The 15,066-nt window shown below is 33.1% G+C and overlaps 2 protein-coding genes across 4 annotated transcripts in view; one reads left to right on the top strand and one right to left on the bottom strand.

Moving 5' to 3' along the window:
• LOC128991388 (1-acyl-sn-glycerol-3-phosphate acyltransferase alpha-like) overlaps nucleotides 1-15,066 on the bottom strand; it is a 38,295-nt gene that overhangs the window by 16,067 nt on the left and 7,162 nt on the right. The window contains exon 1 of one of the 3 annotated variants that reach the window (XM_054414208.1): nucleotides 1,198-1,347. The exons of 1 other annotated variant lie outside the window; for it this stretch is intronic. In XM_054414208.1, coding sequence (XP_054270183.1) covers nucleotides 1,198-1,266 — 69 coding nt within the window. In that variant the 5' untranslated portion in view covers nucleotides 1,267-1,347. Of the gene's footprint in view, nucleotides 1-1,197; nucleotides 1,348-15,066 lie in introns of those variants that run through there. One more of the 3 variants, XM_054414210.1, reaches the window with a different exon arrangement.
• LOC128991390 (1-acyl-sn-glycerol-3-phosphate acyltransferase alpha-like) overlaps nucleotides 8,991-15,066 on the top strand; it is a 52,117-nt gene continuing 46,041 nt past the window's right edge. The window contains exon 1 of the mRNA XM_054414213.1: nucleotides 8,991-9,029. The gene's annotated coding sequence lies outside the window, so the exon portion shown is untranslated. The remainder of the gene's footprint in view (nucleotides 9,030-15,066) is intronic.

Below are 15,066 nucleotides of genomic sequence, written 5' to 3' on the forward strand. Positions count from 1 at the left end.
TTTGCACGGTTGTGAATTTAATCAAAACACATCAAAAGACAAAAACCAAGAGTGTACGGCCCGGATTTTACCCCTGGAATTTTACCCCCGGAATTTTACCCCCCGGATTTTTACCCCCGGATTTTTACCCCCTGGCCAGATATATAAATTAGTGAGAATGATTAATTATATTCATTCTGTTTCAATTTAATAGTAAACATTTTATTATTTAAGTAGCCTATATTAATTTTTTTGTAACATTAACTAATCGAACAGGTTTTTAATTTTAATTTTGAGATTCTAGTATTAGGATTCGATCTTTGAAGCCAACAGTTGGTTAATATGATGTATAAACAATCAACTGAATGATAATTGTTACGAACATTTCTTTACAAAATAAATAAATAAAGATAGACTACTAAATAATAAAATGTTTACAATTAATTAAAAACAGAAATGAGAAAATCAATCATTCAATTTCTAAAATCGACCAGGGGGTAAAATTCCGGGGGGTAAAAATCCGGGGGTAAAATTCCGAGGGGTTCGTTTGGGTATAGTTGTTAAGCTAAAACAATGTAAAAGAGTAAAATACACATGTATATAATTTTAGTTACTTTTAAAAATGCTAGGAAATAAATTACCAAACACTGATCAAATATGTAACCGAACTAAATGTAAGGAAACAAATTTAATCAAACACAATTAAAATTGGAAGTTCAGTAGCCATGTAGATGAGGAAGAAACCGATTATGTATACAAATACAACAAAATCACTGCCCATACACAATTTGCGATTAGGCCTATCTTTTAAGTTTGCGACCTGCATCCGACATGTATTTGTTAACAAACGAAATCCAAATCCACCATATGGAATGTAAAAGAGTAAAATACACATGTACCTATATAATTTTAGTTACTTTTAAAAATGCTAGGAAATAAATTACCAAACACTGATCAAATATGTAACCGAACTAAATGTAAGGAAACATATTTAATCAAACACAATTAAAATTGGAAGTTCAGTAGCCATGTAGATGAGGAAGAAACCGATTATGTATACAAATACAACAAAATCACTGCCCATACACAATTTGCGATTAGGCCTATCTTTTAAGTTTGCGACCTGCATCCGACATGTATTTGTTAACAAACGAAATCCAAATCCACCATATGGAATACTTAAAATGCAATAAATACAAACCAAAACAGAACACTTACCCTGTACAGCACAAACAAATATAGGCAATCACTGAGGAACTGTGAGATGTATAGAACCTTGCCTAGCATAGTTCAAGGTCACAGCGGCTACGACATGGTGTGACCGAAGTGCACTGATATACGTAAAGTAGCCTACAACAATACACTGCCTCTGCCGCGCTGATACTGACTGATATCAAGTTGGCACAGTCACAGTCGCAACAATGAGGCGGTAGAAGGGAGGGGGGACTATCAGGTACAGGTGCTAATGACCTTAAACATTGAATATGAACACTGATTTTTATAGTCAATGCTACAAAAATGTAACGTTTCTATTATAAAATAGTAATTTCTTCTGCTAAGTTAGGAAAAAGCCAGTGAAAATTCCTCGCTTGGTTACACACAGAGAAGTAAGATAACTTATTATATCTTACGTATCTTACTTGCTATACAGTGTCTTACTTCTCTGTGGTTTACAGTACCTACTTCAGTTGTTTTTCAAAATTCAAAATACATTAACTATTTTTTGTAACACACGAAAAAAATGTTCTCTAATTAATATCACCGTTTTGATTTTTATTTAGAAGACGATGAGAAGAACCACCGAGAGCAGCATTTCTATTATTATTGCTTATTACCTATTATTAATAACATTAGTGGAGAGAGTTCTGTGATATAGGGACAGTTCTCCTCACGTTATTGTGTACTAGAATGGTGAGCATAGCTGATAACCGATTGGTGATCGGCGGGATTTTAACTCATGAAACCCCCGCACCGTTATTGTCATTAGATTAGCGAGATCAAAACAATGGTAAAACACTGGCTTTTTGGGCCAACGTGTTGAGCACTAAATAGCTCATCCTCGGCTAACTTTATACTGCACTTTAGTTCTTTATAACACTATGTTTTTAACATGCTGTAATACATTTAAGGTAATATTTAGTGTAGAGTTGGTTAAATGTTATAATGCACAGCACTCGTGGGACATTGTAGCATAGATTAAAGGAGTATACACACCACAGTGTATCTATCTATATATTAATAGGCAAGCATGTTTCTTTAAAACCTTTTTTCTCAGCTCGTGTGCATCGCAGGGAAAATCTACGCATACTGATGGAAAGATATTTTCCTGTAGATGTGCAGAATGCTTTTAAAAATTAAAATAGGCTAACAAATAAGAACAAAAAATGAATTTGAAAACTTCAAAAAATTAACATGGACCATATGGGTTGCCATGATGGTGACGAAATAACAACAAAATGTAAACAGAAAATCAAAACAAATGGAAGAAATTCCAATCACATGTTTTTTTTACAGTGTGGGGAGAAAATAGAGAAGTCTGTACACTAATTATTTTTGGTCGAGTTTCGACCACAGGACGACCACAGTGTATACTCCTTTAATCTATGGTTGTAGAAATCAATATGAAGCATAAAGACAGTGATTTTTCTATAACTAGCCTACTTTGAGGTAAGTAACATAAACTGTTATGAGGCTCTTGAAGGTGGAAAAAAAGGAGTTCGCATACCGTACACAATTTTATGTAGTAGCCATGCCAGTGTTAAATACATTTTACCGCTTCTAACGCTTTTGGAATGTTTATCAAATACTGTAGTGCATCGATAACTATTTGTAATCAAACGTTAATATACTGGTAATTTTTGTTTAGCTATCTTTCAAGCAATGAAAAACTATTTTTATCTAAATATCATTCACAATCGATGATTTAATATTACCACTTCAACGCTGTATTTTAGAATTTTCATAATACATCATATTGCACAGTACAACTACTATTGACTCAATTCTATTAATAGAACAACGGTGAATATCGCACGTCCAAACAAACTATACATCAAAGGCTCAAGTGTGTAAACATAAACCTCATTCAAAAGAGATACAAATTACAGATACCACTCTTAGTGTGAGATAAAAATATCCTCTTTATTTTGCTGTCCCAATCTGTCAGTGGTTTTTGGGTTTTTTGTTTAGATTACATATTTGTATCCTAAAGTGCTTGGCTTCTGGTATATATATGTTGACTCTCGGAAAGCTATATTTTATATAATTTTCGTGTAGTTCTGAATCAAAAGTGTGTCATGGTTATTGAGCGTAGCTCTTTGGGATCAACTTCAATGCAACAAATAAAGCAACATCACTCAATAACGGCAGAACACATTTCAGCTAAACTTAACAAGATTACTTAGACTAATAGTGAGATGGTTAATAAACAAACAAATTTCAATTAGATAATGCTAATGAAATTTAAAACGAACTTAAAATTTCCAAATTTTAACATTAGGCTTATGGGACTAAAGTAGCCATATGACAGTTTTATGTTTACAAGAAAAATGTAAACAAGAGAACCATAAGTGGAGGACCAGTGACTACTTTCTTGAGAACCTATTTGTGTTGCCAGCTGATTAGAAACAGCCAATGTTAGAAATCAGGATTTAATAAGCGATATGTTGAACCGAATCGAAATCGATATTTAATCCGATAGTACATCACAGGTTATATCATGTTGAATTACATCGACGGTTCAGTAAGTTATTACACTTATTAATAAAACGCAGATTGAACACTGATCTAATTTAGGTATGTGGGGAAGGTAGGTCGGGGTTTATGATTATTCGTGACTTAAGTGTTTTGAAGTAAGGTTAGATTAGGAATGTAAAGTGTAGATTATAGGTAGGTGATCGGGTTGTTTATTTGTGTTGCACCAAATAAACTGATAATATTTTCCTGGTCAAAACTACCATAATGCACTTTTGGAAGAGGTATCTGAATAACAAGATGTAGTAAAAAGAAATATGAATTATTATAATTTTAATCAATAAAACTAGCCTCTATTGACTTTTTTTACATTTAGTTACTTATACAAATATAAAATCACGTTTGTTCCGCAAAACTGGCTTTCACCTCTCTGAAAGCAACCCTAGTTTATAAGGGAAGGCTTTAACTAATGTAGGGCAGAAATGTGAAATGCTGTAAAAACTAAAGAATAACAAACAACAGAAGTGTATACGTTTATGGATCACAAATAGGGCAAAATATAGATAGAGTAGTGTTTGTCTGTACTCTTGTCTTATCATTGATATTTCCTCATCTGCAGGCGAGGCTTTGGGTGATAAAAACTTGGGGGACACCGAGGAACTAGGTGGAGCATATTATAACTTACAACAGTTTAAGAACCAGGCGTTCCATTTGGTCATAGGTCAATAGTTAAGAATATAAGAACAAAATCTACGTGTTTGCCTATATAATTTACAATGTTATGTCAGTTGGCAAATTTATTTATTTAGTACTAAGCTATTAATATTTTACTAAATAAACACACCTTATTAGCCTCCCTGTAGCAAACCTAGGTACTCGTTTAACCTAATGTTATTTAATATATTAAATAGTATATCAATTCAGGCAATATAGAAATTCGCTTGGTCTGCAGGTTTGCTGAAGCGGGGTATTTTTACTTGCCATTCATTCCAACAGATGATTCTTAACTCATTTGAGTACCCAGTCGATTCCAATGACATCTGTCGTGATATTTGTAAATTAGTTTGTTTGATTACCTGCCTTAATTTAAGTTTTAAGTTATTACGTTAAATAATTAAGAGCTTGTATGAACTTTCTTTCTTCAAAAAGTTTACAATGTTTATATTTCCTTAGTACCGGTAACCAAAATGGAAAATAGGGGTCTGACTTAGGGGAGGTACAAATGAGGCATTTAGTTCAAAATTCCTCCGTGAACAGCGCTGTAGTAGAGAGCACTTTGGCAATGAAGGTTTACTAATCGCAAAAATAGTTCTGCTCATAAAATAAAATTATAAATGCCTCAAATTCAATTTTACTATTTTTTAATTATAAAATTAAACTATCATAACCTAACCGAACTAACCAAACTTGCTGATAAAGAAATAATATAACAAGAGTTTAGTAGTCGGAAAAATAATTCTGTTTATTAAATAAAACTAGAAATTGCTCAATTAAAATTTTATAATGACTTAATTATAAAATTAAACTGTAATAACCAAACCAAACCAACCAAACTTGCTGATAATAAAAATAATCTTGGACAAAAAGTTGATGCTACCAGCGGAATTCGAACCCGGGACCTACAGTATATCAGCCCGGCACGCTAACCATTAGACCACCGAGGTCCGATGGCTATCGATAGTTTTGTTACGGTAATGGCGTTCCCTCAGCTAATAAGAAGCCCTCAGCTGTCATCGTAGCCTCTTCTATACCTCCCCTGAGTAAATACCGGAAAATAGATACTAAGAACAACAAACACAGCTGTCTAAAGACAATGCAGTAGCAACAACTTCTACCTAGTCAATGGTTCTACTGTTTCTTGTTATTTCAGTCATTTAAAACTTCGTTTAACCAAATACAACGATTTCATAAACAAAAACTCATCTCCTAGTTATATAACCAAACAGTAAAGCACAAATAATCATGAAATTAACCCTAATTAAAAACTCGAAAAGAAAATTTCGTCGAAACTAGCGATCAGTGTCACCGGACATAACTGTTCAATTTCTGGTTTGTTTATCTTATACTTTAATTGTGTTCTCTAAATCAAAACTTTCCAGATTCCTCATTAAATACCTTGAAATTTTGTAGAAAATTGGATTGGAATTTGGTAGAAAATTGGATTGAAATTTTAAATAAAAAATAAATTATAAGACAGTTTTGTAATTTTGACTACGCATCTAAAGTTTGTTTTATCAAAAAACTTACAAAAAAATTTTAAAATAAAAAAAAATATTTTAATGTGTATAATATTGATTACTTTGTGTTATGTATAACGAAGAAATTTTACTTACGACGCGACTTTTCTATAACATAACATTTCATGTGTCTGAATCTGTTTGTTAGTTAATGATAAAATATTGAACTTGAATGCTATGTATCTTTAGTCAAATATATGTATAAATCAAAGCATGAAAGACATTTTTAAAGTTATAATGGTTATACTAAAATGAAAGAAGAATGTGTCTTCTTTTTTAAGTAAATTATTCAAGCCGAAAAATATATATTGTACCGCTCCTAATGGCTTTATAAACCAAACTTAAAATAATCGAGCACGCTATACGATACTTAACGCATTCATTATTGACAATGGGTTTGTCGATCCCCGTTTAATTGATTGGCCTACACCACCGACACTCGGTGACGGCGAACTTTGTTTTATAGTAAGTTTGGTGACCAAGCTTTACTGTATTGAATGTTTGGTCTACGATCGTTGCTGTATTCTCAATGTATTGGATGTTTGGTGACCGAGCTTTACTGTATTGAATGTTTGGTGACCAAGCTTTACTGTATTGCATGTTTGATAACCAAGCTTTACTGTATTGAATGTTTAGTGACCGAGCTCTACTATATTGAATGTTTGGTGACCGAGCTTTACTGTATTGCATGTTTGGTGACAGAGCTTTACTGTATTGAATGTTTGGTGACCAAGCTTTACTGTATTGCATGTTTGATAACCAAGCTTTACTGTATTGAATGTTTGGTGACCGAGCTTTACTGTATTGCATGTTTGGTGACTGAGCTTTACTGTATTGAATGTTTGGTGACCAAGCTTTACTGCATTGAGTGTTTGGTCTACAATCGTTGCGGTATTCTCAATGTATTGGAGATTTGGCGAACAAACCATCAAAGTGAAAATAACGAAAATATCTTAGCAATTTTATTCAAATACGACAAAAGAACACACTCACTACACATACACTATATAATAATAAGAAAAATAACATTCGTACAAATTGCTAGCAGAGATAAGATCAAATAAAATTATTATCTTCTGGACGATTTTTAAACCCTGTCTTAGTCCATAAGAAAAAAAAATTATATTTTTTGTAATAAACCCCAAGTATGTACGCTACCCTCGCTATAGTATAAATATTGAAATGATAATACGTTACATACAGTACAAGTGAGCTTATCTATGTACTTAAATCTTCAGATGTACTAGTAGTTTAACTTTTCATCGCATGTTAACTATTTCCTTATATTTGCATAACTGAAAATTGATTGGAATAAATTAATTTTTTAAACTTATTGGATTACATGTTGTTTCTCCATTGAACACAACGCACAATGGACATAGCGTCCATTATACAACCTGTCATTGTTTGCTGTTCACCAATTGATGTAAGATACAAGTGCGTAGGATACCATACGATTACTCTTAACCTCTCTTTTGCATTAGCTTTTAATTACAAAAAATATACATGTTGTTTGTTTTCAATATAATCACTTATGCAAGCGCTGTCAAACAAAACGTTTAAAATAGCGTTTGCCCTCAGGCGAATAGTCATTAGCTAAACAATTAACAGGAGTTTAGGTGAATACAAACGTTAATAGGTGTATTTATACTTTTCCACGCACGGTCGTTGGTTATGCTGTGCCAAAGCTAAACGAATATACCTACTTACAACTACTAATAAGTAGGAGTACAACTGTCTAGTGTTTTTTCTTACATCAAAGAAGGGTTTTTTCAAGTTGTTGATCTAAACAAAATTCATACATTTTCATGAAATGTCGTATAGTGAACAGCTATTTCGTCATGTTATTTTATAAAAGTTAATATTGCTGCACTACAATCCCTTTCCTACTATTATTTTGCATTAATCGATTGTTTCAATGGACAAAAATATTACGTTTCTTTGAAAAATTATTTTAATTTGTTGGTTGCGTACACAGCCCAACGATGCGTACATAAGTCGAGCCATTGCAATGCACGGAGCAAAAGAACTCGTCAAATTCAATAATTGCTTAAAAGGAATTTTTTTGCGTTTAAGTAAAGTATTAAGTACATGGAGTAAGTATATGGAAAAGTTACAATTCTAAGTTAACAAAGAATCATTAACAAACATTTGATAAAAACAGCAGAACTATTCTAAAAATTAGTCAATGCATTGGCAAAACAGCAAGAGTAATAATATCATTAATATTTTATGTCTCATAATTTTAAACGTTTTAAGACGATGATGACTGAAAGAGCATCCCTTGTGTGGATTAACGTCCATATTAGTGACTACTACGATTATCTACAGTACTATCCTGATAATTTGACCAATTCGTATACACCAAACCAAGGCAAAAATATGGTTCAGATTCCACTATAAACTGTAGGCCCCTTAGTTGTCATTAGCATTAGGAATATGTCGGCCTTAGTCACTAACAAGACTACAAGATCGCGCCACTCATCCTAAACTCACCTCCATTCATACTTGGCTTAAAATATCTACTTTGTGTGGTCGCCTTTCATTGAAAAAGTATTAAAAAGATGAGTGTTGGATGAATGAGGTGACAGTAGTTGTGTTATTGACTAAGAACAGATAGCCATAGCTAGGGCCATTTATTGGAAGCTTCATGATCAAGAGCTTGGTCTAGTTTCAGAAGGTAAAAAAAACTTTTAGACAATTCACAGGATCGACCCAAAAACCTTTCATCAGGCGAGCACTCTATCAACTCGGCTCTACATCTATATATAGTTCCCAACATTAAAATACACTAAAACACAGTTCGTTAAAATTGTTGATTAGTACTGAGCGATTTAACAAGTAAGCACGTCAACCCCTGGTGAAATGTCCCAATATTGATCAAATCTATAAATACAGTATATGACCAATAATCCGGCTATCATGAAAAGATAAATCAGTTATTTACTTAGATCTATATCCGCAAGAACGGCATTTTTGCAACAAACCCTACCTGTCATAAAGTGGTGGCCTCAGTGGTGAGTGGCGTCATATGTTTGCAAAGATGATGTTTGACAGCCATTAACGCCTCTACGAGAGGACTCACACTTGTGCTACGACCGAGCTCAGCTGCACAATAAGGTAAGGATTTGCATACCATTAATTACAGACCTATTTCAATATTGTTACATTTTTATAACAGAGTGCAAATTTGTAAAAAATGTATACCTCGAGTTCCGGTACGCAAAATGCTTGTAAAAAGAATGTATTGTTATTGTTCTTATATGATGGGGATTACCGCACTTGTAAACAGGCCCGATTCTCTACTATGACAAAATCTATACTTTTTTTCAAAGTTATAATTTGTAAGCGGTTATATTTCGAGTGACGGGTTGTTGTGACATCATTCCGGATTGAGTGGTGACGTAGGCATTTCTAAAATCTAATAGTAACTATAACTAAGGACATTAATCTAATGAAATGTAGTAGTTTTCTTCCGATAAAAAAGTTGATAAAATAATTATGCCATCTTTAATAAAACCTGTAATTTCGTCGGATATCACCTAGTGTAATAATAATTTGTAAACAATAATACTTCGAATTGAATTCTATTAGGGCACGTATTGTGATTTTTTCATTGCAGTTTTGCGTGATCAGTAAGGCATTTGTATATACTCTTACGATAAAATGACGAATTGTTAAAATGTATTTTTATAGTTAGGTGCAGTTGATGTGCTTACTGGTATTGTTATAAATAATTTGCTGTAATGCGTGAATAATAATTTATATACCCTGTGCATCTCGTTTATCTTTTAAATTCAGCTATTCGATGTGTTTTTCCGGTTTTTCGAAGTAAACGCTGGTAGATATTATGTCAATGGAACTGAAGCTCAGCAACACCCATCAAACATTTTGCTACTGCATGCTTATTTCCCTTTTAGTATTTTTTGTTTTACTCCAACCACATGTACGATATGTTAATTTCCACATCATAATTTAACTTCCTACATAATTTAATTTGCTGCATAACCTTTTCGCTACTGACATTAATTAAGCAGATCGAAATTTAAATTTGCAACACAATTAAAATGGATTCAATATGTGTCTATGAGTATTCAACCTAGTTCAACTACAAACTATTCTACTGCGTTTATTTCTAACTTCGTATGGGTTTGAGAAAAGTTTAAAAGCACATGCCTTAGGGACCGATTCTGCATGGATTGATAACTGCACTGTACTTAAAACGCTATGCTATGATGTATACAACAATGATACAACAAATTTTAATTATTCAAAATGCATACATTTTACCTGTAAACATTTCGTACCTTAGAACTTATGTTGGAAATCAATATACTGTATTGAACGGTTTGTACAAACGGGAAATACTTTCTGCTCTAATACAATCTATTCTAGCACAGATGCCACGAACATAATAAATAAACTTTTTACCGTTAGTTTGACTACATAGGTAACCTTCAGTAGGCATCCATTAATGCATCGTTCTATAGATATTTTGTATATTTAGTTTAATTAGCTGGTGGCAAGTAGAGATGTGAGCGTTCCAATCAGGTCATACGGTATACTTCACAACCTGACCTTTGAAAAAAAATATTTTAAGCATTTTACGAGAAATGTTGTGAGTATTTATTTGTAAATGGTGTATCGTTTCGAAGAAATAATCAATTTGATAAATTGTAACGAACATTTCCCAAGTACCAAAAGCTCCAATGGCTCTAGGCGAGATTTTAATGTTAGAAAATGATTCGGTAAATAATTTAATTAAAAATTGCAACTACGGTTTAGTATTTGAAATTCCTTAAATTTACCTTTTCACCTACACCTTATAATTAACACTACCTTTTAGTATCGGTACTCAAAACTTAAACGTTTGTAAACACTCAACAACAAACTACCTTCAAACGCCGACTGCATTGATAATGGCGTTTCTGTTAAAATGCCAAACTGCAAGTCGGATCATGTTCAGCATTCACAGAAAAGACATTATGAAAGACAAGAGCTGGTGCTGAAGGGCAGTACTGTGGACACAAGAAGGATGTCGAGGACTCCAACGACAAACACACATACAGCTACGTCTACGTGACAACTGGTGACAACGCGGTCCTCTGTCAAGACGTATTTTGGAAACGCATAAAATGAAATAATGAATTACCTCTTTAATAACTCACACTAGAAAATCATTTGTTAAGTCTTGGTTGTTTCAAAGTACAGATTGGATAAGCTGGGGGTTGAATAAATGAATGGAATTACAGTATTTGAGTTCACCAACCCCGAAACACCAGAACAAAGTTTATATGAAAAATGCTAAATGCTGTTTTACTTTATTATTTCCAATTTTCACCCTGGGAAGGTAGTTTTTACCATAACTTTTATTTTATACATTATTAACATATACACTTTTTTGTTTCTAGGGTACCGAAAAGACAAACAAAATTACACTGTCAAAACTTATATCATTGACTTTATATCTCTACACTTTATATCTCGCTCCGCTAGGAGCGACACCGCATGGAGGGTTTACTCTACTAGTTCGGCTGAAATCGTTGGCGACGGATTTTAGTACACGATAAGATGTCTAGTGTAGAGATATAAAGTCAATGCTTATATGCACCGTGGTCGCGGAAACATTTGTAGCGGACATCCGACCATGATTGGAATTTTAATCGAACCACCAACAAAAACGTCCTTTTATTTTTTAATGAGTTTGCCAACCAGCATAACTATATGATTAGAATTAGGTGTTTGAATTGAGGTGGGTTTATACTCACAAAAAATAAGATACGTCACTTTTTTGCAGCTACACTTTTAAATTCTCAACAATGTAAAAACGCAGAACTTTATCTGGTATTTACCATTACGGATGTGTATATTGTCATTTTCTTACAGTTTTGTAATTTTATTTATTTTATTGTTAACTTTATAACTTCAACAAAAGCAACATTGCCAGTGTCCCTTGTAGCAGAACCGTAAGTTCAGTATTAACGGGGACAGATTTTACTCTTTGTCTCTCGTATAAGTGTTGATTATATTTTTGTTAACCTGTATGAATAAACACACAATAAAGCAAACGTAAATTCGCTTAGCCAGCAGGTTTGCTGTGACATGTATAATGTCTAAAAATGTAATAAACTGCTTGGGCATTCAAATTTCTAATCATTGTAATAAATTCAATTTTTCTGATCAAATGGACACACAGTGCATCAGTATTAAGACCAAATAGTATATGAACGAAAAATAAGGTCGGGTTAAGTGGGAATAAACACACAACTTGAAAATCATTTGTTGATTGTCAACAACCTATGTTTTATTATTTCACATAAAATAACGGTAAATTGATAAGCTTGAAGTATTTAAGCCGGGGACTGTTCTAAATCAGATTAACAAATAAGACTGGTTAGGTAAAACCAAAGATAGTGATTAGATAGTCAAGTAAAACGTCCTTTATTACTTAATACTCACTATTAGTACAAACACCTCGGAAAACACTGATTGAGAAAACAGACTTAATCGATAGAGGTCAATAGGAGGTCAAAACGCAAACCGATAATATTTTTATAATTAAAACACTTATATACCCGTTAATATACGGAAAAGGCATGTAAGATTATAGATAATTTTAGGGTACTGTATATTTTGTTTATTAAATAAAGTTTAAACAATCACTTTAAAGAATGTATTAGAAGAAATTATTAATATTTTGATAGAACACTTAAACTTGTCTACTATCTTAAAACAAACTAGAATAAAATAAAATAATATCCATTTACAAGAATACTGTTTTAAAGATTCCAAGGATTGTAAGATTCATTAAAAATTAACATTTGTTGTACCTTGCAATACAGCGTCACTCATAATCAAAACCCTACAGATTGAATTTAATAAATTGACATTTGCTGCTAACATATGCCTGCTAATATATTATGTTTTTTTTTAATAAATATGTAAAGTGTACCAATGCACTATACCACTCTAAAACATAAAATTCTAAAGATATATAAAGAGTTGGTTCAATTAACTGTCACTTCCTAGTAACTTCATGGAAACTCCTTGGGTGGATACCTAGTCATTCTCTGATGACTTTGAATAATCTCTCTGTTTTATGGTGGGTTTATGGCTTTACTACACCATGACCTTCGTTTGAATAATAAAAGACGGCGTGTTTGAGCATACGTTTTTCCGGGTAATAAAACAAAGAGGTTTTTTTACTTGTTAACAGTTAATAACCTATTACAAGGAAACCACTTGATTGTTTAATCTCGTTGTGGACCACCAAACTACTCCCAGTTAAAATTTATTATTGTAGAATATTTTGTTTTAAAATGTGCTGTAATAAAAATACGAGACTCGTATCTTTTAAAATTATTAAATCCATTTTTAACGAGAATAGCAATTTTTCTGTCCACAAATTGCGTATCTTTAAATGGAACTTCTTTATTTCAAATGTTTGGTCCACTGGAAATTGGAATGGCATTATTAATGACATAGTTATTTCAAATCATAACTAGTTTATACACATATACAAATGCATTATTACCCTTTTTTGACATTCATTTGATTTAAATATTTATTTACTCATTTTTAAATATTTAAATATTTTAAATCAAATGAATTTCAAAAAAGGGTACTTAGTTTTTAACAATGAATTTGTATATCAAAATAGTAGCCCTAATCACTACAGTTATCATAATATATATAAATAAAGGGTGCGCCAAAAAAACCTGACGGTTTCTGTTTTGTAATAAGTCAGCTGTTGTACTAGCTAGAGACCTCATTGTTGTAGTGAACGATTGCTTATGTTATGCCATTTTTAGGTTATGTTTGGTAAAACATCACTTCGTAGAAAGAAAGTTACTGTCTAGTGTGGTGTGGTACGGTTTGGAGTCATCGGACCATATGTTTTTGAGGACTAAAGTGGGAACACCCCCCGTCACTGTAAACTCAGAACGCTATATGGAAATACTGAGCGGGTTTTTGGTTCCACAACTGTGAATGTTAGGAGGGATAACCATGAAAAACACATGGTTTCAACAGGACGGGGCAACTTGTCATACAGCCAATTATTCAATGTCAGTTTTGCGTGAACTCTTTCCCGGTAATGTCATCTTTTGGTTTGGTGATGTGTTGTGGTCAGCTTGATCCCCATACTTGATTTCGTGTGACTGTTGGCTATGGGGATATTTAAAAAGCATTGTTTGTTTAGAAATTTCGAACCATCCCTGAACCCAAGCAGTGTATCCGGGAAGAGATTGCTTCTATTCATCAGGCAAAGATTACTGTAAATATGAAAAAAATAAAATAAAATGGGAAGCCTGCATTTAAGGGAAGTTCATCACCTAAGTGATATAATTTTTCATAAATGAAAATGGCAAAGTAGTGTGTACAATATAATATAACATTATTTAATATATATAATTGTATTTTGTTCTTGAGTTATTTAGTATTAAAAACCGTCAGGTTATTTTGGCGCACCCTTTATTATTATTGACTTGTGTTAATGATACATAGCCAATACAAAATGGAAACTCGCTCAAACTTTGATTCAGTTATCAATACACATTTTCCTGATCCCGTTACTAGGAATATTTCTAGAAACCATTTTATGAACCATGGATGAATTACTATATCTATGCAGGTCTATTGTTACGTATTTGCAATTTTTCCCAAAATAAGGTTGTTTTGGTGGGAGGGAGGGAATAGCCCAACTCCGCGCGGTCGCGGTGGTCAGATTTAGTATTAAGAATAGTTTTATTACCCCCGAAGGGTCCAGCCCAACTCCGCGCGGTGGTCACTTTTAGTGTACTGTATAATAGTCAAACTCCAAAAAGTAATGTTACACATTTATTTGTTCATAGCTACTTTATTCCTGTGACAGGTTAGGCTATGTTAGACTAGGTTAGTTTAGGTTTGGTAAGGTAAGGTTAGGTTAGGTTAATGTATTAACTAAGACTTTGGCACATATAAACTCCGCGCTGGGTAGGACACGTGCCGCGAAGGACTCGAATGTGACCATCACGCGGAGTTGAACAGTCGGATTTGACAGATTTCTGACCACAACACAGAGTTGGGATAAGCCCGGGAGGGAGGGCAGTACAAAATTCTTAGTTAGTTTAAGTGGTACCATAAATTATTTTCTATTGGGGGGGGGGGGGGGCAGAGA

Source organism: Macrosteles quadrilineatus, unplaced genomic scaffold (assembly GCF_028750875.1).
Source record: "Macrosteles quadrilineatus isolate MER2022 unplaced genomic scaffold, UCM_ALF_1.0 Scaffold_4__1_contigs__length_99947679, whole genome shotgun sequence".
NCBI lineage: Eukaryota > Metazoa > Arthropoda > Insecta > Hemiptera > Cicadellidae > Macrosteles > Macrosteles quadrilineatus.